The sequence below is a fragment of the Heloderma suspectum genome, chromosome 4 (assembly GCF_057233095.1).
Source record: "Heloderma suspectum isolate Gila_16-S chromosome 4, 16-S_ref, whole genome shotgun sequence".
Lineage (NCBI taxonomy): Eukaryota > Metazoa > Chordata > Lepidosauria > Squamata > Helodermatidae > Heloderma > Heloderma suspectum.
Genome location: NC_139461.1, coordinates 164,848,641 through 164,874,253, shown reverse-complemented (window position 1 = coordinate 164,874,253; position 25,613 = coordinate 164,848,641). Strand labels below are relative to the sequence as shown.

The 25,613-nt window shown below is 46.1% G+C and overlaps 1 protein-coding gene across 1 annotated transcript in view; it reads left to right on the top strand.

Moving 5' to 3' along the window:
- The first annotated feature begins 500 nt into the window (after positions 1–500).
- The window catches only part of LMX1A (LIM homeobox transcription factor 1 alpha), a 112,435-nt gene continuing 87,322 nt past the window's right edge, over positions 501–25,613 (top strand). Inside the window, exons 1-2 of the mRNA XM_084848173.1 lie at positions 501–588; positions 3,978–4,164. Coding sequence (XP_084704299.1) covers positions 501–588; positions 3,978–4,164 — 275 coding nt within the window. The remainder of the gene's footprint in view (positions 589–3,977; positions 4,165–25,613) is intronic.

Here is a 25,613-nt window from a genome sequence, read left to right as displayed (position 1 = left end):
GAGGCTCCCGGCGGCTTTCGGGTCGGGGCGCCCAGTAGTCCTCGGCCGGCTCCAGCGACCAGGTGAGTGCCGCCCGAGCGGGGCTCGGGTCTGCGCCGGTCCGTCTTTTTTCCCCGGCGCCGTCGCCCGTGCGCCAGCCACGTGTTCGGATCCGACCGGAGCGGCGTGCGCCCTGGGCGCGCGGGGGAGGCAGGGAGCCGGGCTTCGCGAGGCGGGCAGCTCTCGCCCGGTGGCTTTTCGCCGGGTCCCGTCCCTCGCCCCCACGGCCCGGGCTTTGGCCGCGGGATCTCTGGACCAGGACTGGTGAGTTCCGAGAGGGCCCCGCTGGGCGGTAACTTGCGCCTGTTTTGGGAGCGGTAACAAGTGGGGCGGAGGGCGGCGGCTGACACTGCTTCGGGGGGTCCCGGCCGTGGGCGCCGGCTGACACCCCCGCTGGCATCCCTCTCTTTCCGCTCTTTCTAAGCTGTGCCTCAGCGCACCACCCCACCCACCCTCGGGCCATGTTGGACGGACCGAAAACGGAGGAGACCCTGCAGAACGCGCTGGAGCCCTCACCGCCGCGTCCGGCCTCCTTCTCCGCCCTGCTGGGTAAGTGCCAAAGGGCGCCGCGCTCAGCCCCTTCCCCGAGGGGGTCTCGCACCCCGGAGGTCCGACCCCGACGGCTGCGTGCGGCTTCTCAGCCGAGTCCCTGGAGCAGCCGGAGATTCCCTGCCGATCCCTCCGCCCGCCCTCGCTCTTACGCGAGCTGCTCGTTTGATCCCGGCGCGCAAGAGGAAAGTGCGCACTGTCAGCCCCTGGCCGCCCTTCCCGAACCCGAGACGCTTCAAAAACCGGGTCCTGAATAAGTCTCCGATGGGAGGGACCGACACCTTAGCAGAAAAACACAATGGAACCATTTTCTCTGGAATCGCCGAAGGAAATGAGTGTCCCAAACGCCTTGGCAAGGGAGGAAAAGGGAAAAAGAAAAGGCTGCGTGCGCGCGCGCCCCTGTGTGTGTGAGAGAGAGGTGGCGGTTGTTGTTGTTACAACAATAGTTAAGAAAGAAAATGTCAATATTTCACTGAAATCAGTATTTGTATATAAATAGATACGTGAGTCTGTTTACCTATCCAAGCCTACACATACATACGATACAGTAATAATTAGGAGGCAATATATATAGTACATACTAGTATCTATATAATGCATAGATCTGGATCGAATAATAATCGTTCTAGTAATAACATTTTTTGAAACAATGGCAGAAAAGTTATTTTCATTTCTTATACATGCCCACATTCTGTACTGTAATTATTACTATACCAGTATCTAAATATTTTATGAACTTAAAAAACAACACAGTTAAACAAAAGTTTATTGCACTGAAATTAATTAAAATAGTTTAAATCAAAGTATTTAAACATCAAAGTTTATACTGAGTTTTGGGCAAATCTACAATATAATTATGGCAGATAATGTAAGGCCCCAATCCAGATCTGCTTTGGCAAAGTACCACTTGCTGGATTGTAGTGGAATGCAGTTGTTTGTTATCAGTACCGCTGTGGTTTTCCATTAGAAACGCATGCCCTTCTGAATTCACATACCCTTCCTGGCACAAATGGCCACACCCCGGTAATTAGGCATAGGTACCTGCAGAAAATGGGTAGTACAAATGTCCTCTTTGGTGATTGTAATATGACCACAAAATCTAGCTAGGTATGAAAGATATATTCGGTATTTAAGAAAATGTCCAGATTTTTTGAAATATTTTCTTCCCTTCTGGCATGGAAAATCGTGGTTCTGTCCCACCCCCAACAATATTTCACCATAATTTTGGGAGATTTTGATAGTTTATTAGAAAGTCACCAAATTACCACGATCCTTGAACTTTAAATTTATTTCAAAGTGAAAACAAGGATAAAGACAAATGCTTTAAAAAAAGAGAAAAATGTTTCGTTTTGATCCCAAAGTGTTTCGTTTTTTGCTTCATTTTGCCACTAGTTGCTGCCTTTCACGCAAGCCCCCCCACACACACATTGCCCCCCACACACTGAATCCGGCTTTTCCTCAGGCGCAAAGGGGTTTTACCTTCACCAAAAGAACCGTGTTCATGGTTGTCTCAAATCCAAGCCCCTTTTTTAAACCCCTCGTTTGGTGACACTGCTACGAGATTGGTGGGTGAAACAAACAGACCCCTCTAAATCAAAAACATACTTTTACAACGGAACAATTGTAGACATGATGATGATGATATTCGAAAGCAGAGATCTCAGAAACAAACCATCCCGGTTTCAAGAAAACGGGATAAAATTGGGAAAGGCAAGAAAACGAGATTAAGATCTTGTGTTGTTGTAGGAAGAGGAGGGGAAGGGGAGTGGGAAGACGCCAGGTTGCAAGTATATGTTGGATGGGCAGATTCACACGTCAGTCTAGCAAACAAACCTTAACTGAAAGCATGCTCAACAGCACTCACACGACAGTACCACCAATTATTATTGCTATGATTAAGAGCTTGTCTGGTGCCATCGGTGCAGCCGGGGTGTTCAAGTTAGCAACTTGACACGTGGGAGGCCCCCGAAGAACGAAACAGGAGAGGCGACAGCAGCAGGGGTAAGGTGGGGAAGAGCGCGCCCCATCCGTGACAGGCCCTCGGGCTCGGTTACAGAAGTAGATGGCAGACGAGGGCGAGGCGGGCTCGTCGCGTTGCTAAGCCGAAGCCCTCGGGTGGCCATTTCCCCACCGTGGTGGTTCCTTGGAAGTAAGTCCCACGGATTCCGGCGTGGACCTCACTCCCAAAGGAAAGCCCGATCCGTTGCATATTTCCTCGCAAGGAGTTCCTCCCGCTGAGTGACAAGGAAGCTCCACCGAAGACCGCGGGGCTTCTTCCCGAGAGAACGTGCGTAGGTTCAGGCCGGGGGCCGCCACGTGCCCTTCAAGGAGTCGCAGGCGCATCGCTCGGGTCGAAACGAACAGATCTCGGAGGGCTGAGGGGCCTCGAACCAAGATCGCCTCGCGCGGGGGCGGGGGCTGCGTGCCTCGACCCGCCCGCCCCACTCGCGCTCCCGCTGCCCCGGTTGCGCCGACAGGTCTGAGCGGGGAGAGGCCCCGTGACACAGGGCTGGGGAGCGCGGGGCCCCTACAGACGCTGGACTCGGTGCAGGCCTGCGGCTCCGATTTCGGTGGAGCAGGAAATCCAGTCTGGGGCTCAGTCAGAACCAGCCAGAACTCTAAAGGACCTAAGTTGCCGAACCCTATCCCCCACATAGGTCCATTCTGGGTTTCAGTCAGGACGAGCCAGAATTCTAGAGGCGCTATCTAAGGTGCTGAACCCATTTGGGGGATAGGATTCAGCACTTTGGATGACTCCTTTAGAGGTCTGGCTGGTGCCCAAAATGGATTTATAGCCCCACCGAAATCGGAGCCACCAGCCCCCACTTGTTGGACTGCAACTCCCAGCATCCCTGGCTGTGCTGAAGAGGGCTGATGGGAGTTCTAGTGCAACCACACCTGGAGGCCCTGAAAACAGGCGGCTTTCTTCCCTGCGCTGGGGAGCCGGGCAAGGAAATGCTGCTCCAGGGTGGCTCAGTGATATCAGCGACGCCGCCAAGGTGCCGCGCCCGCAGGGCGCTTCGTAGAGTCCCGTAAGCAAAAGGGGGGGGGGGTCTGACGGACCGGGACGGGAGTCAGGACTCACTCCTCCGCGCCGACTCCGTCCCTCCACCGGAGATGTGCTTCCAAGCCCGGGAGCGCCGTCCGCGGGAAGCCCCCTGGCCGCGCAGAGCCCCGCTGAAATGACGCGCAGTTTGGGGCTGGGGGTGCCCGGCGGGTTGGGGCGAAAAGGGGCCCCCTTAACTGAAGCCGGCGGACACCGCGGGCCAGGCCCCCGGGGGAGCGCGCAGAGCGGGCTGCCGGCTTCCCCCGGGCGCCGCCGGCCGGGGCAGGAGGGCGGGCAGGGCCTGCTGCTGGCGGCCCTCTCACGCTCCTTGCCGCCCTTGCAGGGGGAGCGGCCCGGCCGCGCTCGGTGTGCGAAGGCTGCCGGGGCGTCATCGCGGAGCGCTTCCTGCTGCGCCTCAACGACCGCCTGTGGCACGAGCGCTGCGTGCGATGCGCCTCCTGCCAGGAAGCCCTGGAGAGCAGCTGCTTCTTCCGCGACCAGAAGCTCTACTGCCGCCGCCACTACGAGAAGTAAGTGAGGCGCGCGCCGCGCCGCGCCGCGCCGCGTTCGGGCTGGGCCAGCGCCGGGCGGGGCTGCGGCTCTCAAGCGGGGCCCGGAGCAAAGGCGAGGGTCCCGTGGAACGCCTGCCTCAGGGAGACTGCAGCCCTAAGCGCGCGTAGGCCGGCTGAGCAGAGTAGGGCCACGTTCGAGTCAACAAGCATCGGCTCGGGTAAGGCAGGCTCCAACCCTCGATTTACTCTCAGGGCAGTAATTGTAGGCACACCTGGGGGGCCAGAGCCCTTCAGGCAGTGTGATTAATTCCGAAGAAATATGCATAGGGTTGGCCGGCCGGCCAGTGTGCGTAGGGATGCAGCCTTAGACTTCAAGCGCTGCTTGCTAAGCAAGAAAATTCCTCACACACCCAAACAACTTCCAGTTGAACATGATAAAGTCCTGGGGAATCGTTGATTTAAGAGAAGAACAGGGTTTCTAGCTGTCATGGTTGGAGAGCCCCCATCCCATCTTGCTACTGAGACTGAAAATGGGGGTGGGGGTAACAACCCCCCAGGAGTGTGCATGCATGTGAGTCTGAATGAACCGCTTAATTAAGAGAGAAAGAGGAGGACTTCATTTTCACAGGAATGCAGTTGAGAATACAGGTATCACACTTGGTGGTCAGGCAGTTGTGGATGGCAGGGACCCCTGCCCCATGTGCAGACAGCAAACAGGCGTTTGCTTTTGTTGCATGTTACAGTCCACAAGCAGCTTCCCATTTCTATGTAGATGTGATAGGAAGCAACCCACACAGCTTTAGACAAGGGTGCAACCCTCAAAGGAAGGGGAAAGTTAAGAGGCTGCTACCCCTTAAGTTTTCCCAGCAGCTGAGGTACACTGCCTCTGACACTGGAGGTTCCATTTTCCTATCGTGGCCAATAGCTTATCATGGCTAATAGACAAATTATATATATTTGTCTAATCTCCTTTAAAGCCATCTGAGCTGGTGGCCGCCACCACATCTTGTGGCAACCAATTCTGTAAGGTGATTATGTACTGTGTGAACCCATGTGTGGTCACAGGGTTATTCTATGGAGTTAAGAAAGCCAGACTCTGGGACAAGATGGGACTTATTTTAACCTTAGGAAGAGAGATCTTCTGCCACTCCTGAATGGAGCCTTTTTGTCAGTCTGATCAAGCTTGATGAGGAGGAATTCAATCTCAGCCTGAAAGCAGGAATCCAGAGTGTAACTCCCAAAGACCCCAAAGTCACGTGGTTTCCAAACAGTTTGTCAGAGTTGCACCAATAACTGCCATCACCACCAGAAGGCATGCAAAGCCACACATTCCAGACACAGTACACCCCCACCATTGCACTCAGAGACAGAAGGATCAAGAAGTTATATGTCTACACTCTACACTGAAGTTAACAATTGCACCTTCTCCCCAGGAAACCCTGGGAAATATAGGGATCTCTAGCAGAAAATGCACTGTATTAACATCCTGCTGGTCGGTATGATTTTATGTGTATTTGCCATAGTTTTATACAATTTACATACTTGAAAGGGCTGCATGCTTTGTGAATTGACATTTATCTACCTACCTACCTGGTGTAAAATATTTGTGTCTATAAGCAACGCTATGTGTGCAGCAGAGGATTTAGCATCATTTGACTTGTTAAGGAATTCTGTGTAACTGAAAAGCTGGCATGCTCTTGGACCAAAAGATGTTGGATCAATAAAAGCTGATTATTTTGTGTCTGTCAACACGAGCTCATCTGCAGTGCCAGATTGCACAGAGACCTTGAGCAGGTGCTGGGAAATGTGGAGAGGGTTAAGAGCGCAGGGAAAGTTCACTCGTTTGAATGGCTGGCGTCTGTAACAGACAAGCACAATTGTTACCCAGGGACACTCTCTGGCCATGATATGTCCTTCAAATGCTGCATGGCAGATATAGACATTTCTGGCTGTGATAGCAGAAAGTGTGTGGGAAGAAGAAAGTTGGTGTGAATTTTGCATAATCAGACAAACCAAATAACTAGACATAATGACAATGTTGGTGAGCGTAATTACAACTTATTACAACACTATTATTCTTTTTGTCTGTTTTCCTTTGACTACAAGTTGCACTTTTACATTGACTGCAGTGCACACTTCCTGTGTTGTATGAGCAAAATGACTTCCCCCCCCCTCTTCGCATGCTTTTGGCAAAAGTGGTTCTCACTTTGTACTTTTTGGTTATTTTTTTTAGAATGATGACAAACTACGACTACTAGCCACAGTATAAACCTTCATATTTGCAATTATACCACTCTGCACCATTTGGCTGGCCCAAGACATTTTGGGGCTGGAGTAGAAAATTGACAGGGCTGGGGCACAGGCTGCTACCAGGAGGCTCTCCCGTAGGAGCTGAATGGTCACAAGCAAGAACACTACCCTTTCTGTGGGGCTTGTGCAGAAGAACTTCCTGGTGGGCTGTGCCTGACATTGGGACAAGTTGATAACAACAACTGCAACAACAATCTATTTGTTTTTAGTTAGGAAAATGGAAAGGGAATAATGTATAGTCTATATCTTTTTCTTATATATTCCACTTTAAGAAACAATCTAGTTCCTTATTAAACCCCATGCCGCAACAGACAGAAAGTTAGTTCCCAATGCACAGTTAATCCCCAACTATACAAAACATGTCCATCTGGACGGTAGAATACACTTTCAACAAATGCATGGCTGTGGCTGTGAAACAGTTATGGGGCCTCTTATCTTGGGTTGTTCTTTACCACTTGTAGAGAGGAGGGAGTGTGGGGGGTGATAAGAATGATAAGAATTCCATGCAAACCAGCAATAATCTGATTGACAAGGTTTATCCTGACTGAAGCTCCAGATCCCCATGGCACACAAAGAACTAGCTCTGAGACAACTGGCTCCAGAGGGTGGTCAGGGTGGGCATTTGCCAGGGCCCCTGCTGCTTCAGGAGGGCCACCATTTTTACTAGGCCTGGAGCAGCCAAAAGGGGCAGTGCAGCAGAGGTGTCTCCCAGTTTGTATGCCTCGCCTCTTCTGGGCAAAAAGGGATCATGGAGGGTGCCTGCTCAAGGGTCCCCCAAATCCAGACTGCGTGCCTTCATTGGTTTAAAATTGCTATATTAATCAGCTAGGGCTTTCATTGTGTAATTTTAATAAACAAGGGCACATTTTAATTAGTGAACTTGTTTATGTTTTGAGGCAAATTTGGTTTTGGCTTGTTACTGTAATAGGAAATGAAAAAGAAAATATGAAATAAGATGTACACACCCTTTAGCCATGAGTGGTAGCTTTTGTTTGTTAAATCTTAAATTACCTTATATTTCACTCAATATCTCAAATATTGAAACTTTGGTTATATGCTCAGGACTGTTCTTGTCAATGGAGGATCAGTTGGAAGGGGAAATTATAAGATGGATGGCGGTGTTCTGTTCCCTGGTAGAGAAAGGCAGACACCATCCAGAATATACAACTGAAACACCTTTTTTGGTGCACTGGATAAGTGCTAGGTTTTTTTTAATTAATCGAGTTTTTTAAACATATATTGGGCACAATCCAGAGAAAATTAAGCACACAGCAAGCACTTCAGTCCAGTTGATTTCAGTTCTGTGTGGGTAGCCATGCTAGTCTTCTGCAGCAAAAATAACAGTCTTGTGGCACCTTCAAAGATTTATTATGACATGAGCTTGCATAGGCAAGAGTCCACTTGTCAGATGCATGAAGTGTTATGTTCAATGAGTAGAATCTGTCTGTCTGTCTGTCTACAGACATAGAGAGAGGGAGAGAGAGAGAGAAATACAAGAGAGATCAGTAAGTCTGTAATATCTCCCCGCAGAGCTTGAATGTATGGATAGGGTGGCCCATCTGGTGAAGTAGACTCTGGTCCACAAGGCTGATACTACAAGAAATCTGTTAAGGTGCCAGAAGGCTCTGCTGTTTTTGTGGATTTCAGTGAGTCAGGGGCACTGTTCCCAGCTTATCTTCCATGTGTAAGCTGAGCTTGTGGGGCAGGGCAGGGGATTGCACTAGCTGGCCTCACCCCAACCTGTGCACATCAAGCCAAAGGTGAGAACAGGATCTATGGGCTATGTTTGCATTTGGGAACTGTGGTCATGCCAGGGTCCCCAAAACGAAGAGCAGGCCCAACACACATACACTTGTATGCATGGAGAGAAAGAGACACACAATACTGTGTGTCTCTTTCTCCCCATGCATACAAGTGTATGTGTTGGGCCTGCTCTTCGTTTTGGGGACCCTGGCATGACCACAGTTCCCAAATGGTATTTTAAATGGTGTTTTAGTGATGTGTTGAGGCTCGGCAGAAAACTACAGAATGAGATTTAATAGGGATCAATGCCAAGTTTTGCACCTACGAAAAAGAAACCAGATGCACAGTTACGAGATGGGGAATACTTGGCTCAACAATACTACAAGTGAGAAGGATCTTGGAATTGTTGTTGATCACAAGCGGAATATGAGCCAACAATGTGATGTGGCTGCAAAAAAAGGCAAATGCTATTTTGGGCTGCATTAATTGAAGTATAGCTTCCAAATCACGTGAAGTACTAGTTCCCCTCTACTCAGCTTCATCTTGAGTACTGTGTCCAGTTCTGGGTGCCACACTTTAAGAAGGATGCAGACAAACTGGAGGAGGTTCAGAGGAGGGCAACGAAGATGATCAGGGGACTGGAAACAAAGCCCTATGAAGAGAGACTGAAAGAACTGGGCATCTTTAGCCTTGAGAAGAGAAGACTGAGGGGAGATATGATAGTGCTCTTCAAGTACTTGTAAGATTGTCACAGAGAGGAAGGCCAGGATTTCTTCTTGATCATCCCAGAGTGCAGGACACGGAATAATGGGCTCAAGTTACAGGAAGCCAGAGTCCGGCTGAACATCAGGAAAAACTTCCTGACTGTTAGAGCAATATGACAATGGAACCCATTCCCTAGGGAGGTGGTGGGCTCTCCCACACTGGAGGCATTCAAGGTGAGGCTGGACAGCCACCTGTCAGGGATGCTCTGACTTGGATTCCTGCACTGAGCAGGGGGTTGGACTCAATGGTCTTATAGGCCCCTTCCAACCCTACTGTTCTATGATTCTATGTGTCTCCCATGGCAGGATGAAATTCTCCGAAACAGACCAAGAAGCAAACATTCTGGAGTCAAATGTTTCACTGCATGGTCACCTTCCCACCTGCAAAACATTTTTGTTAAGTTCAGCCCAATCCTTTGCTCGGACATAAGACCTTAGCACTGAGTTCAGTGGGAGTTACGCCCAGTAACTATGCACAAGATCGTGGCCAACTCAGTAGAACTTACTTCCAAGTAAACAAGAATAGGATTGGGTTGCACCACTGCCTGTCCATATCTCTGCATTCCAGTTTGGAAGTATATTTGTAATTAGGCAGACCAGTAATGTACTTAAATGTGCTGCTGTGATGTGATAACTCAGGCTTCAAACGACATGGGACATTAAGCATGTGTATCTTTGCACCTGACATTGTCTGTCTGTCTGTCTATCTGTCTGTCTGTCTGTCTTTCCTTCCCCTAAAGCATCCACCACAGCTGCAGACTCCAAAGGGAATCTGATGCTGGGGTGCAGATTAACTTTTTCTTCTCTGCTGGTTTTCTACTATCAAATTTATTTATTATTTATTCGTTTGATAGATTTATATACCACTTACCATATTACCAAATCTCTAAGTGATTTACAAAGAAAGATTTAAAAATTGCCTCTCACCTTATACTGCTCCTTGCACTGAAGATGGAAAGATATGGGTCTGGTACCCATTTCCTTTCCTCCATAGGGCCAAAAGCCATGTGTGTGCATGCATGTGCATGTGTGATTTGGAGGTGAAAAACCAGCAGAATAGGAGGTGTTAAGGTGCCCCTGCACTCCCGCATTAGTTTTGCATTGGAAATTGCACCCTGTGTGGCTGCTTTAGGCTTAAAAACAAAATGTCAGGGGGAGGGAAACTATACATGATTAACATCATGTGTAGTTTGAGTTTCTGGGCATTGGAAACCAGATGAAGCACAAGGAATGCTGATTTATGTCAGCTTTGCTTTTAATAATTGACACAGTTATATGGTTTAAATAACTTCACAGCAACTTGTTTCCACATTACTTTTTGCTTATAGGTTTGTTTTGTTCCATGAACCAGATTTGGTGGCAATTGCTTCAATGATAGGGGGCTATATTAAACTGTCTCCCCTGCCCACACAGAAACAGTACAAAGGTAAAGTGGGATAGCAGCTTCATTAGCACAAGAGAGATAGAGGAAGAATACCAGTAGGATTGAGATAAACAATTTATTATGAGTTGAAATTAATTTTACAGACCCACAGAATTAAATATTAAAGCAACTATTTCAGCACTAAGTATTAACTATTACAAATCCAGCCAAAATTAAGCTCTTTTCAGTCCCACTGATTTGCTTAACTGTCATATATATTGACTGAACAAAGATACTGGAAAATATTTAGAGTTGAGAATTGTGTGTGTGGCTGATCATTTATGCACCTGAAGACTGCAGAGATTCAGTAGCAGAAATTCTTTCTCTTCTTCATTTATTTTATATCCTGCCTTTCCACCAAAAATGGTGCTCAAAGTGGCTAACAATAATAAAATGCAGGTTAAAAACAAGATATTAATTAAAACATAACATAAAAACACAAAAATACAGCAGCAGAAGAAATAAGCAGAACCCAGTGAGTTAAAAAAAAAAACCCTTCAGCAACAGACCAGCTTACTCACGTATCAAAAGCCTGACTGAATAAAAATGTCTTTGCTTCTTCCTCCTTTCCTCTTCCTCCTCTTCTTCCACCTCTTCTCCAGACAAGGCTCTGCAGGCAATTGAAATTAGAGACATTAGGGAAATTGTAAGGATCACACACACTGCGATCTAGGGTATCAGCTCCCTCTGAGAAATTTGAGTTAAATCTCTCCTCACTTTGCTTGAGAGAGGCATATAAAATGTGTGAAGGAAGCCCGAATGGGACGTAGCATGGTTATTCATCCTCTGCTATTAAGAAACTAACTTTCAAAATTTCAGTAAATGAAAACTAAGGAAGAGGATATTGTAGAGTGAAATTTTGCAGACATTTGGCAAAGTATCAGAAATGTGAGTTTGAATTCTTGAACAAGTTTTGCCCTCCAAAAAATCCTTCTGAGTCACTATTGAGGGATAGTTCTAAAACTAAATTTTTTAATAAAATGACATTAAACATCATTTTGCAACATTTATACATGGTCTTTTCTCTGAAGCCCCTAAATTCCATAATTGGGAACATCAAAAAAGCATTTGAATAAACAGAACCAATTTTTTGAACATTTTCTTAAAACTCAGGTTAGTTGAATTTTCTCGAGTGTTTACTTCAAAAAATTGCTTCAGCTCTAGAATTTTTCCAAAAGAGTGGTGAAGTGGTAAGGGGGCCAGCCCAATACATTCTTGTACCTGAAAAAGCAGTTCAAATGTTACCATCCCCAAAGTGGGGGAAAACATGTGTGGGTACATGGCTTTTGGATTATGCTAGCTAGTGGTGAGCAAGTAGAACTGTACTTCCTCTCTATCCTACTTATAGTTCCTGTCATCTTCATAGTTCTACACCACCAGCTTTTTTTGATGAAGACTTTGGGCATTTTTGGAAGAGGGAATTCATTGCTTTCTTGATGTGATGAAATAGAAGTGTAGAGCAGTCACTGAACTGAATGGAAAGTTGGTTTTGTGGCTGGGTTGATTGCCTAGACTGCTATGAACCCTTTGGATCATTACTTTGGCGGGGAGTGACATTTTACCACCCTTTAACTGCACTCACAATTGTCACTTGAAACAGCTAACTCTTTGCCTGTTGGTAGGATTGCCACTGCATGCAATTCTTGCATCAAATACCTTGGCGAAACTGCTGTTCTACAGTCTTCAATGGGAAAACTGCCAAAGAAGTGGTTTGGGAAATGTAATCTGTTGTTTCATGATAGATTAATGATTCCATAACAGTGCCGTGACTTTGCCAGCATTGTTCTTTCAAACATCTATTTGCAACTCTTATGTTTTGCAGCATAAGAAATGAAGATGAGCAGGTCTGTGTTTCATCACTGTCAGTTTTTGTGTGACTGTGGATGAAGCTAGGTACCACCTTGGAGATCAAAATGACAGCTGTGGCTGCTTTTCCAAGAGCTGCATTTTACAAACCCACTCAAGATTCCATATCATACTGAAAAAAATAAAATAAAAACACAATAATAACATTCAGTAAGTAGCCATTTGCAGCTAAGGTTCCAAATGAAACACTCTGTTTCCAGAACCCTTGGAATATATATATATGTATGTATGTATGTATGTACTATATGTATGGGTGGATGCTGCCTCTCGAGATCTAGGTTCCAGTTTAGTCCACTACTGATTCAGTGTGGATTACCTTCTAAATTCTTTTATTCAGGCTGACAGACTTGAAAAGGAGAAACACAAGGAAGACATCAGTGACCAGCATTGACTGGACTGAAAGGAGGTAGCTTAAAGAGGTGTGTGTGTGTGTGTGGGGGGGAGATGGTAGATCAGGATCTATTAGTAGATCTTTGGGTGATTTGCCATAGACCCACAAGGGCAGCCCCTTCATGGATCACTGCCTTGCTGTGGCGAAGGGGCTTGCGTAACTCAGTGAAGCCATAAGCTATGCCGTGCAGGGCCACCCAAGACGGACAGGTCATGGCAGAGAGTGCTGACAAAATGTGGTCCACTGGAGAAGGAAATGGCAACCCACTCCAATATTCTTGCCAAGAAAACCCCATGGAACGTATCACATGGCTAAAAGAGATGACGCTGGAAGATGAGCCCCTCAGGTCGGAAGGTGTCCAATATACTACTGGGGAAGAGCAGAGGGAATTTCCAAGTAGCGCCAGAAAGAGTGAAGCGGCTGGGCCAAAGCCGAAAGGACACTCAGCTGTGGATGTGTCTGGTGGTGAAAAGAAAATCCGATGCTGTAAAGAACGATATTGTTTAGGAACCTGGAATGTCAGATCAATGAATCAAGGTAAGCTGGAGGTGGTCAAACATGAGATGGCAAGATTGAACATCGCCATCTTGGGAATCAGTGAACTCAAATGGACAGGCATGGGCAAATTTAATTCAGGTGACCATCATATCTACTATTGTGGGCAAGAATCCCTTAGAAGAAATGGAGTAGCACTCATAGTCAACAAAAGGGTGGGAAAAGCAGTACTGGGGTACAATCTCAAAAACGATAGAATGATCTCAGTACGAATCCAAGGCAAACCCTTCAACATCACAGTAATTCAAGTCTATGCCCCAACCACTGATGCCGAAGAAGCTGAGGTTGATCGGTTCTATGAAGACCTACAACACCTTCAAGAACTAACACCAAAAAAAGATGTCCTCTTCATCATAGGGGATTGGAATGCTAAAGTAGGAAGTCAAGAAATCACCGGGATAACAGGCAAGCATGGCCTTGGTGTACAAAATGAAGCAGGACAAAAGCTAATAGAGTTTTGCCAAGAGAACATGCTGATCATAGCAAACACTCTTTTCCAACAGCACAAGAGGCGACTCTACACATGGACATCACCAGATGGTCAATATCGAAATCAGATTGATTATGTCCTTTGCAGCCAAAGATGGAGAAGCTCTATACAGTCAGTCAAAACAAGACCTGGAGCTGACTGCGGCTCAGATCATGAGCTGCTTCTTGCAAAATTTCGGCTTAAATTGAAGAACGTAGGGAAAACCACTAAACCATTCAGGTATGACCTAAATCATATCCCTGATGAATATACAGTGGAGGTGAGGAATAGATTTCAGGGATTAGACCTGATAGACAGAGTGCCTGAGGAACTATGGACGGAGGTCCGTAACATTGTTCAGGAGGCAGCAACTCCATCCCAAAGAAAAAGAAATGCAAGAAAGCCAAGTGGCTGTCTGAGGAGCCTTTACAAGTAGCTGAGGAAAGAAGGGAAGCGAAAAGCAAGGGAGAAAGGGGAAGATATATCCAACTGAATGCAGAGTTCCAGAGAATAGCAAAGAGAGACAAGAAGGCCTTCTTAAATGAACAATGCAAAGAAATTGAGGAGACAACAGAATGGGAAAGACTAGAGATCTCTTCAAGAAAATCGGAGATCTCAAGGGAACGTTTTGTGCAAAGACGGGCATGATAAAGGACAAAGAAGGCAGGGACCTAACAGAAGCAGAGGAGATTAAGAAGAGGTGGCAAGAATACACAGAAGAACTATACAGGAAAGATCTGAATGTCCCTGATAGCCATGAGAGTGCGGTCACTGAACTTGAGCCGGACATCCTCGAGAGTGAAGTCAAGTGGGCCTTAGGAAGCATTAGTAACAACAAAGCTAGCGGAGATGACAGTATTCCAGCTGAGCTATTTAAAATCCTAAAAGATGATGCTGTTGAAGTGCTGCTCAATATGCCAACAAATTTGGAACACTCAACAACGGCCGCAAGACTGGAAAAGGTCAGTTTACATTCCAATTCCAAAGAAGGGCAATGCCAAAGAGTGTTCAAACTACCGCACAATTGCGCTCATTTCACATGCCAGCAAGGTGATGTTCAAAATCCTACAAGCTAGGCTTCAGCAGTATGTGAACCGAGAACTACCAGAAGTACAAGCTGGGTTTCGAAGAGGCAGAGGAACTAGAGATCAAATTGCCAGCATTTGCTGGATCATGGAGAAAGCAAGAGAATTCCAGAAAAACGTCTATTTCTGCTTCATTGACTACGCTAAAGCCTTTGATTGTGTGGATCACAAGAAACTGTGGCAAATTCTTAAAGTGATGGGAATACCAGACCACCTTACCTGTCTCCTGAGAAACCTGTACGAGGGTCAAGAAGCAACAGTAAGAACCAGACATGGAACAACGGATTGGTTCAAAATTGGGAAAGGAGTACAACAAGGCTGCATATTGTCGCCCTGCTTATTTAACTTGTATGCAGAGTACATCATGAGAAACGCCGGGTTGGATGAATCACAGATCGGAATTAAGATTGCCGGGAGAATTATCAACAACCTCCGATATGCAGATGATACCACCCTAATGGCAGAAAGCGAAGAGGATCTAAAGAGCCTCTTGCTGAGGGTGAAAGAGGAGAGTGCAAAAGCTGGTTTGAAACTCAACATTAAAAAAACTAAGATCGTGGCATCTGGCCCCATCACTTCCTGGCGTATAGAAGGGGAAGAAATGGAAGCTGTGACAGATTTTATTTTCTTGGGCTCCAAGATCACTGCAGACGGTGACTGTAGCCATGAAATTAAAAGACGCTTGCTCCTTGGGAGGAAAGCTATGGCCAACCTACACAGCATGGTAAGAAGCAGAGACATCACCTTGCCGACAAAGGTCCGTCTAATCAAAGCTATGTTTTTCCCAGTAGTAATGTATGGCTGTGAGAGCTGGACTATAAGGAAGGCTGAGCGCCGAAGAATTGATGCTTTCGAACTGTGGTGCTGGAGAAGACTCTTACGAGTCCCCTGGACTGCAAGGAGGTCAAATCAGTCAATCCTAAAGGAAATCAACCCTGAGTGCTCATTGGAAGGACAGATACTGAAGCAGAAGCTCAAATATTTTGGCCACCTAATGCGAAGAGAAAACTCTCTGGAAAAGACCCTGATGCTGGGAAAGACTGAAGTCAAAAGGAGAAGGGGACGGCAGAGGATGAGATGGCTAGATAGCATCACGGATGCAATGAATATGAACTTGAGCACGCTCCGGGAGAGAGCACAGGACAGGAAGGCCTGGCGTGCTATGGTCCATGGGGTCACGAAGAGTCGGACACGACTGAACAACAACACAAGGGCAGGGGTGTTGTTGAGAGGGCCCACCTGGGAACGGGCCCTGGATCTTCTTTGAGCTGTGCCCTGGATCTTATGAGCTGTCCTAACTAGGGATGTACGAATCCCTTACCTGGCTCCACGCAGGGGCATCCGTGGTCGGGGGGAGGTGCTCCGTCCCTCCCCCCGGAATCCTCCCTGGCTGGCTCCGCTCCACGGCAGCTCCATGGAGCCGCTGGGCAGGGCTGTCCGCAGCCGGAGTTCTGGCCGCAGCCAGGCTGCTGTGGCCACAAATGGCGGCCGTCATAGAGGCTGCCATTTGCATCCTGCCAGGCTGCCGTGATAGGCTACATAAGTATTTACGTAGCCTATCACGGTAAAGGCAGCCACGCAAATGCATTTGCGTGGCTGCCTTAACCGTGATAGGCTACGTAAATACTTACGTAAATACTTACGTAGCCTATCATGGAAAGAGCAGGGGCGCAAACAGCATAACGGCCGCCGTTTGCCTCCCTGCTCTTTGCCGTGATAGGCTACGTAAATACTTATGTAGCCTATCACGGCAGCCTGGCAGGACGCAAATGGCGGCCGCTACAACGGCTGCCATTTGCGGCTGCAGCAGCCGGCCAAGAGACCAGCCGCTGCTGGAGCCGCCACCAGAGCCCCAGGTAAGCTTCGTCCCGGGGGGATTCCGCGGGGTGGCGGGGGGGTGGGAGGCCGTTCTGCCATGGGTTTCGGGGGGCTGAATGCCAGTGCATTCGGCCTCACTGAAATCTGTGGAGGAATTCTCCACCATCCCTAGTCCTAACTGCCTTTTTTATTTACATTTTCCCATTGACTTGCATTGGAAAACAAAAACGGCCATAACTTTTTTAGTTTGTATGATAAGTACATGACATATGGAGGTTTGGAAGCCCCAATGAAGCTGATTGAACCTACCAAGTTCCAGGAGGTTAGGACCAGTGGCTTTTGTGAAAGTCCAGGTAAAATTTGCTATTTTCAAGTAAATCTGTCAAAGCAAAGAGCTATAATTTCTTTGTTCTTCCTAGGGATGTACGAATCCTCCTTACCTTTGTTTCACCAGGGTTTGGTCGGGGGGAGGAGGCAATCCATTCCGCCCCCCCCCCCCGGAATCCTCTTCAGCCAGCTCCTCTCCGCAGCAATTCCACGGAGCCGCCAGCCAGCTCCAAAGCCCCAGCAATATGGCCGCCATGACCATATCGCTGGGGTAGGTAGGGTGAGTCTCCGGATGCAAATGGCATCCGGGATGCCATTTGCAGCCATAAAGGCCTTAGTTTAAGGTTAATGCAGCCGTAAATGGCTGCATTTGCCTTAAACTAAGGCCTTTACGGTCGCAAATGGCGTCCTGGACACCATTTGCGTCCGTGGTTCTCATTAACATGATAGGCTACGCAAATATTTGTGTAGCCTATCACGTAAAAGCAGGGACATCTGCTCATGTTTCATTAACATGATAGGCTATGCAAATATTTGCATAGCCTATTACGTTAATGAAAACCACGGACACAAATGGCATCGAGGACACCATTTGCGTCTGTAAAGGCCTTAGTTTAAGGCAAATGCAGCCATTTACAGCAAATGGCATCCTCAGTCAATCTGCGCAGCCAGCAATACGGCCATGGTGGCCGTATCGCTGGGGCTTCGGAGCCGGCGGCAGGGAGGATCCACCAGCAAGGACTTCGCCCTGCAGGAGAAGGTAGGAGATCCGATCCTCCACGGACATCGGGGGATTCTTTCTGTTGAATCTGGCCTCATTGGGGTCCATGGAGGATTTCTCCAACATCCCTAGTTCATCCACATAAGTGTATGGAATTTGGAAACCTGGCAGCCCCCATGGAGTGGATGGAACCTGCCAAATTTGAGGCAGTTAGGTCCAGTGACTTTTGTGCTTGTCATAGGTAAAGTTAGCTTTTTTCAATAAAATGTGTCAAAGCAAAGAGGTATATATTTTTTTGTGCTTCCACATACGTGCATGGGATTTGGGGACCTGGTAACCCCTACAGAGATGACTGAACCTGCCAAAGTTCAGACAGTTAGGTCCAGTGGCTTTTGTACTAGCCATGCATAAAGTTTTTTTTCTTCAAAGTCTGAAACAAAAAGTAAAAACTGTCAAGCCACCCAAGGGATTAGAAATCCTAATCAGAAGGTGTTTAAGGCGACTGTTAGGAGGCCACTACCCCTAATCTCTGGTGTAGGGTTTTTTTGAAGTGCAAAAAACCTCTCTCCCCCTACTTTTCTTTCTGCTCTTACATGCCAACTGTTGGGAGCTTGCCTGCAATGAAATTTGAAGAGGGAGAAGGAAGGGAAGAAAGAGCTTCATGTGAAATACTGGTATTTCACACAGTACCTGATTTTACTGCCCCAAAGTGGAACCATTGGCTTCTGCAGAAGTTTAGTAGAGAATGTAAGTGCTCAGTGGTGAAAGAAAACATTCTGCACATGCTCAGAGGCACTCTATATGTAAGAACATAAGAAGAGCCATGCTGCATCAGACCAAGGTCTATCTAGTCCAGAATTCTTTTCACACAGTGGCCAACCAGATGCCTATAGAAAACCCACAAGCAGGGCATGAGTGCAATAGCACCTTCCCACCCATGTTCCCCTGCTGCTAACATTGGTGATATGTAAATAAATTCTAGTAATTCTAAATTAGAATGCATGTATATCCTTCAGAAACTTTGCAGGTTTTTTGCCTGGGGGACACCTCTAATGACCTCTACATTTTCATACAAATTTACCCAAAAACTATTGGGGAAGGGGTGAATGGAAGGGAAAGCAAATCGCTCCCTCCCCCAAATTGGAGAACCCCCCTTCCACATTAACTGCTGGACCTATCCTTCTGAAACTTTGCAGGTTTCTTACTTAGGGACACCTCTAGGCAGTCTGTAATTTTCAGAACAATGGTCCACAAGGAACATAGGGAGATAAGTATGTCCTCTTTTGGAGACCTCAAAATTTCAAGGCTACCCTTGCACAAAAGCCTTGTGGCTAGCATTCTGAAATTTGGCAGACATGATCTCCTCTGACGGGGCAATGAATCCTGAAATGTTTATCCAATTCTTCCAAGGAGTAAAAATGCTATTGGCAGTTCCCTTTAAAAGAAAATCAAAATATAAACCATGCACCTATTTTTCTGACATTGGGGAGGTGTAATCCCCTCTCAGAGGCTACTATGCCTGAAATTATCATCCAGTTCTGACCAAGAGAAAATAGTTACAGTTTTTTTCTAAGTTCCCATGGTAGTCAACAGGATGCATAAAGACCCATTTTTCCAAACCTTGACTCAGGTTTGGTGCTGAGCTGAAGTGATCTGACTACAAATTGGCCCGAGCAGAAGCGGGATGTTTTCCAAAATGCTGAATCGGGGTCTGCGTTGGGGTGGGGGGTCAATGCACACTTCTTATGTATGTATGTATGTATGTAATCTATACACACATGCAAGCACACTGCATGCGCGCGTGCACACACACACAGACGTGCACTTAGTATGTATGTAATCTATACACACGTGCAAGCGCACTGCATGCGCGCGCACATGCACACACACACACATATATGCTTATATATATGGGCTTGTGCCCCAGGTCTTTTAAGAACCTAGCAACGCCCCTGCACAAGGGGTTCTGGCTCTCCATTATTTTAACAACAATCACTACATTAAAATGACTTTCCCCACCTGAATTAGGTTGCTGAAGTGAAGAAAGCTTGAGGTAACCAGGAGTGGATTTTTGCATGGAAAAACTATGACTTCAGTTATGTTCCAGTACTAAAAACAAACTCCAAGGCTCAGAATATACTCAGAGGCACCCTGCTCTTTAATTTTAAGCGTACGCCTGGTTTGTGGGTCTGGGGTTCTAGTAAAAACAACAACCACCACCCAAGGTAGATCCGACAACCCTGAAGTCTGCCCACCTGTGGCTTAGGGAGCAATCCTGTCTAGATAGGTGGCCGCCTCTGAACTCGCCTGTCCAAAGCAGGGCAGGAGAAGCATGGAGGGGATCATTCCCTCTGTGCTTCTCCTGCCCTGCTTTTTCAGCTAGACAGCCGATTGTAGCTGTCTCGCCGCAGAAGGACGGAGTGAGGAAGGAGGCTGCTGTACAACACATAGGATGTGCCGTACAGGCAGTTACGCTCGCCCTGCCTGGGAATGCCCCCAGCCACGCCCCTCTCTGGCCGCTCCGTGCTCCTCTTGTAAGCACTGAGGACAGGGCTGTTCCATTTGACCAGAATCTGAAAGAAAATATATTTGCTGAAAATATATTTCAGTTATTTGGACTTCTAGTTTGTTTTATTTATTTGCAAATTTATACAGATTTAATCAAATAATAAATCCATTAATAAATTTCAAAAACATGATTGACCAAGATTTCTTTAATTGGGTGATGTTCTAACCACCCCCCCAATTAAAGTGAATGAAACAAATCAAACAGAATATTGAAGGCTGTCCTTTCCCAATACATCCAGCAACCTGATCATCCTAAGGGATTTGCTGAAGGATGCAGCTGCTCATCAGAAATAAGACCTTTTCCCTGTTGGGAGATGGGGTGGGGCCTCAGGAGGAAATTGGCGGACTGGATAGAGAACCTCTGTGGGGCGTATCTGGTTTGTGGGGTGGAAGACCTCTATGGGAAGCATAATCCCTCAGAGTACTGATAATAGGACATTGTTTTGCCTGCTGGCTGAAAAAGATTTGCTAATTCATATAATAGCAGAAATAACTAATTAACAAAAATAACCATCAAGATCAACTATACTACTGGATATGGATCAGCCTAACCAATTGTAAGAGATTCCACAAATAATATTTTCCATAATTATGGAAATGAAGGGCAAGGAAACAATCTTGAACCATATCTCTGTAACAGGGAACTCTATATTTTTAAGAAAATGAAAGAATTTGAAAGAAAGATCACCAAATGATGCACCATAAACCTTTTGTTTTTATTTAGGAATATGGCTTTGATCTATATCAATTAGTTCCTAGTTTAAAGCCTTCCTACAAACTTGGTCATTCAACACCTAGTAATGACCAAAGGTCCGGTCTGATACAGGAATGACTGAGTGAGATTCCTGGGCTAATCTTATATAGGAGGCTGTAGTTTCCCATTTCAGCCACAGTCCTATCTTTTTAGCCAATGGCTAGAGGACACCCCTGGAGATGTAAAATTCCCACAATTTTTGAAACCATAGGGGAAAATGTGCTGATCTTTTGTTGTTGGGAAATACATATAGCGTTTCCCCATAGTATGAGCATTTCTTAACAGTCTTTGTCTTACTGTATCACTGGGCCTCTGGTTCCATAGGCCATATGGGTGGGACTTTACCTGAAATGGGATGTTATAACCTCCAATATATGACTGGCCCAGAAATTTCTCTCAATCATTCAATCATTCCTATGTCAAGATTTGTGGAGAAAAAATGAAATAAATACAGTACTTATAGTGCAATCCTATCTGTGCCTATTCAGAAATATGCCCCATTGAGTTCAATGGGGCTTACTCCAGGTAAGTATGTATAGAATTGCAGTCATAGTTTCTTATAAGGCTTTAAATTTGCTTTACTACTTTAAGAATAGAATGTACCATGTCTAACTTAGAACATAGTATTGTACTGTTTGGTGTATTTCTGATAAATGCCTTTATATTAAAACGTATTTATTATTTAACATTTATGAAGTGCTTAAAATTTCAAAGTGCTGTAAAGGTATTAAAACTAATCCCGATCCAGCTAGGGGGCCCATTGAACATGGAGAAGTGGCTTCTGTACAAGTATCCCTTCCAACCTGAAAGTGGAACCACACACAAAATGAATGCTGAATTCATGGGGTTGTATCCAATGTTAGTCTAATTTAAGTCCTCTTCATTTCAGTGGGTCTACTCTAAGTAAGACTAACATTAAGAACATAAGAAGAGCCCTTCTGGATCAGACCAAGGGTCCATCTAGTCCAGCATTCTGTTCACACAGTGGCCAACTGGCTGTCAACCAGGAACCCACAAGCAGGGCATGAGCGCAACAGCACCCTCCCACTCATGCTCCCTAGCATCTGGTGTGCATAGGCTCACTGCCCCTGGTACTGGAGTTAGCACATAGCCATCAAGACTAGTAGCCATTGATAGCCTCTTCCTCCAGGAATTTGTCTAACCCCATTTTAAAGCCATCCAAATTGGTGGCCATCACTACATCTTGAGGTAGCGTATTCCATAGTTTACAAAGCCCTTCCTTTTACCTGTCCTGAATCTCCCACCAATCAGCTTCATAGGATAACCCTGGGTTCTAGTATTTTGAGAGAGGGAGAAAAAATGTCTCCACATTCTCCACACCATGCATAATTTTGTAGACCTCTATCATGTCTCCCCACACCCTCAACATTGGATATATTGTTCCTTCCTAGCCCAATCTGGCAACTAGGGCTGCATAAAGAACTACTGTGAAGGAAGGTCATGGGCTGGATTTAGTCCCCAATTCCCTCCTTTCTCCAAATAGAGGTTTGGTGCTGTTGCTGATTGCTTGATCAGGGTGATGTGTGCACATGCAGCTGGACTGAGGCAATGAAACTTTGTAATCCATTATTATAGATTCTATAAGGATTTCTTTTAGCATACAATTAATATTCCAGAGCTATCTGTGGAGGTTAGAAGTGGTAAGACGAACAAAACAAATGAAGATGCTTTATAGTCTGCAAGTTTTGAAAGTACTTTTCTAACATCAAGTCCTAAATGTGTTGTTTGGTAATCTTGACAAATGCCATGGCAATGCAACCATCATTAATATTACCTTTGAATATTGGATCTAATAACTTTGTAGCAATGTGAATTGGCTGGAACAATGTTATTTTAAAACACTGCTTTAAAAGTATTTTATTCATCATTTAAGTTATTGTGAAATAAAGAGATTTTGAAAGAGAAAATATTGCATACAAGTTGTTTTGGTTTTCAGTCCATGAATTTATTTGTAAGTTCCTTGGGAAAAAAGCAACCCCCACCCCACCCCAGTTTTCCGTTTTCTCCTCAAGTCTTCTCATCTCTAGATACCACTTGAATGGGAAATAGTTTCCAAAAATAAACAAATTCTCCTTTAATTCACTGCCCCAGTAAAATGTCCCTTCATTGATTATCAGGGCAATCCTGTGCATGTCTATGCAGAAACAAGTCCCACTGAATTCAAGGAGACTTACACCCAGGTAAGTGTGCACATGATTGCATCTCTAAGCAGAATGCTGTGGCCAGACTGTTGACTGGCACGTGTTAGGGGGAGCATGTGACTCCTTTGTTACAACAGCTTCACTGGCTTCCAGTCTATTTCCAGGGAGAATTCAAAATGCTGGTTATGACCTATGAAGCCCTCTACCAGGTGTCCTGAACATTTTTTGACCCATGGGCACTTTTGAGAATTTGATAAACTATTGTGAGCACCACCACAAAATGGTTCCCATGGTGGATGTGGCTAGTCACATAATAGCTGCCATGGGGTCCTGGCTAGTCAAAAGAAAGTAATTCACCCAAGAAACTGAGTACAAACAGAGGGAAGTCTGAACTCCAAAGCCAATACACATATTTGACCCCACAGAAGCACAATAAAATACCCATTTAGGTTGCAATCCTATGCATGCTTACATGGAGCTCAGTGGGAATTACTTCTGAGTAGACCTTCATGGGATTGCTCTGCTCATCCTATCCACACACATCCACACACACACACCCCTTTCCCCAGCTCCAAAAGGAAAGAAAATGTTTTCTCTACCTGGACCCCAGGCTGCCACTCCTCTTCTGCCATCAGTGTCCCTGCCTGGGAAGGTGCTGTTTGTGTGAATATGTGTGTAAAGACTGAGAGAAGGGGCTGGAAGGAAAAGAGTAAGGCTAGGGGCTGGGAGGGGGGGGGAAAGAGTGAGGCTAGGTGTGGGGTGGGGAAGAGCGAGGCAGACAGGTGGGGGAGAAAAACAGTGCGGCTGGAGAGCACGAAGGGGAAAGGTTTGTGTGGGCGGAAGAAGATTGGGCGGGGCCAGGATACAACTCTTTCCTTCTCTGCCTGTCCACTGAACAGCTGCTCAGCAGCAGGTTTGGGAAAAGGGTGGAGAATCAGGTGCCCTAAGTTTTAATGGAAAATAATTTTTTTGAAGGGGGCAGGGAGCGGAAAGCTTTGTTGGTGTCATTGGAGGTACCCACAGGTGCCACATTAGGGACCCCTGTCCTATCCTGCTTGGGACCAGGGTACCTGAAAGACCATCTTAGCAACATAGGAACATAGGAAGCTGCTTCGTATTGAATCAGACCCTGGGTTCATCTCGTCCAGTATCGTCGACACTGACTGGCAGCAGCGGCCCTCCAGGGTTTCAGGCAGGATTCTTTCCTAGCACTACCTGGAGGTGGCGAGGATTGAACCTGGGACCTTCTGAAGGCCAAGCAGGTGCTCTGCCACTGAGCTACGGCCCCTTCCTGAGCCATGCCTTCTCCCATACAAGCCTGCCCAGGTTTTAAGACGAGGGGAGGCCCTTGTCTCATTGCCACGGCCATCACAGCTATGTTTGGTGGGGATGCGAAAGGGGAGCTTTTTGGTGACTGTTGCCAGGCTTTGGACCTCTCTACCGAGGGAGGTTCGGCTGGCTCCCTATCTGTTGTTCTTGTGCTGACAGGCAAAGGCCTCTTTATTCAAGCAGTCCTTTGGTATGTAAGCTGGCCTGTTGGGTTCGGTGCTGTTTTTATTCTTTTATTGTATGTTTAAATTGTGTTTCTAAAATATTGTTCTGTGATTGTTTCAATTATGCTTTTATTTTAAATATTGTCTTAATTGTTACTAGCCACCTTGAGTGCCAGTTCCTGGTAGAAAAGTGGGGTATAAAATAAATAGATAAACAAATAGGGGCGCATTATAGGAGCTGTGTATTTCTGGCTGCTCCATGAATGATGCTCCATTCACAATTCAAAGGTGAATTAGCTTATTTTCTAGACTCTCTTGCTTGTTAGATGGGCTTACCACACATGGTAGCATGATAATAGAGAAACTGATGCCGGTGATGGTATAAATTACACTAGGAATGTGAATGAAACAGTGGGTGGATAATACATGAACAAAACAGAAAGCTATATGTGTGGAGATTGCTGAAGAAGTGGGATCTGGTGGAATTGGGCAGGCGGGGCGGCGGGGGAGGAACGAACCTAAATTTAATTCGAGACTGTCTAGCCAGCACAATCATATCCCACCATGCTAGAGTAATATTTAGCCAGACTGTTGTATTGCAATCAGATCCTAATGGGAAAAATAAGGCTGCAGTTCTATACACACGTATATGGGAGTAAGTCTCACTGAGCTCAGTGGCACTTACTTCTGGGGAGACATGCATATAATTGCTCTGTAAAAATGCAGTATAGGAGACAAGACACTTTGGTGTTTTGTTTCAATACATAGAAATGAGACTGCATTTCTAATTGTGTGCATATGTGGATTTAATCTATTCATGTTGTCTGGTTTGGATGTGTACATTTTTTGTTTTTATATACTTTTTAAAACCAAAGGTTATGAACTGTCCACACATTTGTATTGTTTTTCTTTGACAATTGGGAATTGTCATATTGGACAAGACTTGAATTTAATCTAGAGGCAGAAAGGCAAAGGGGGAAGAGGATCCAAAGAGAGGTGTGGTTAGAAAAAGAAGGGA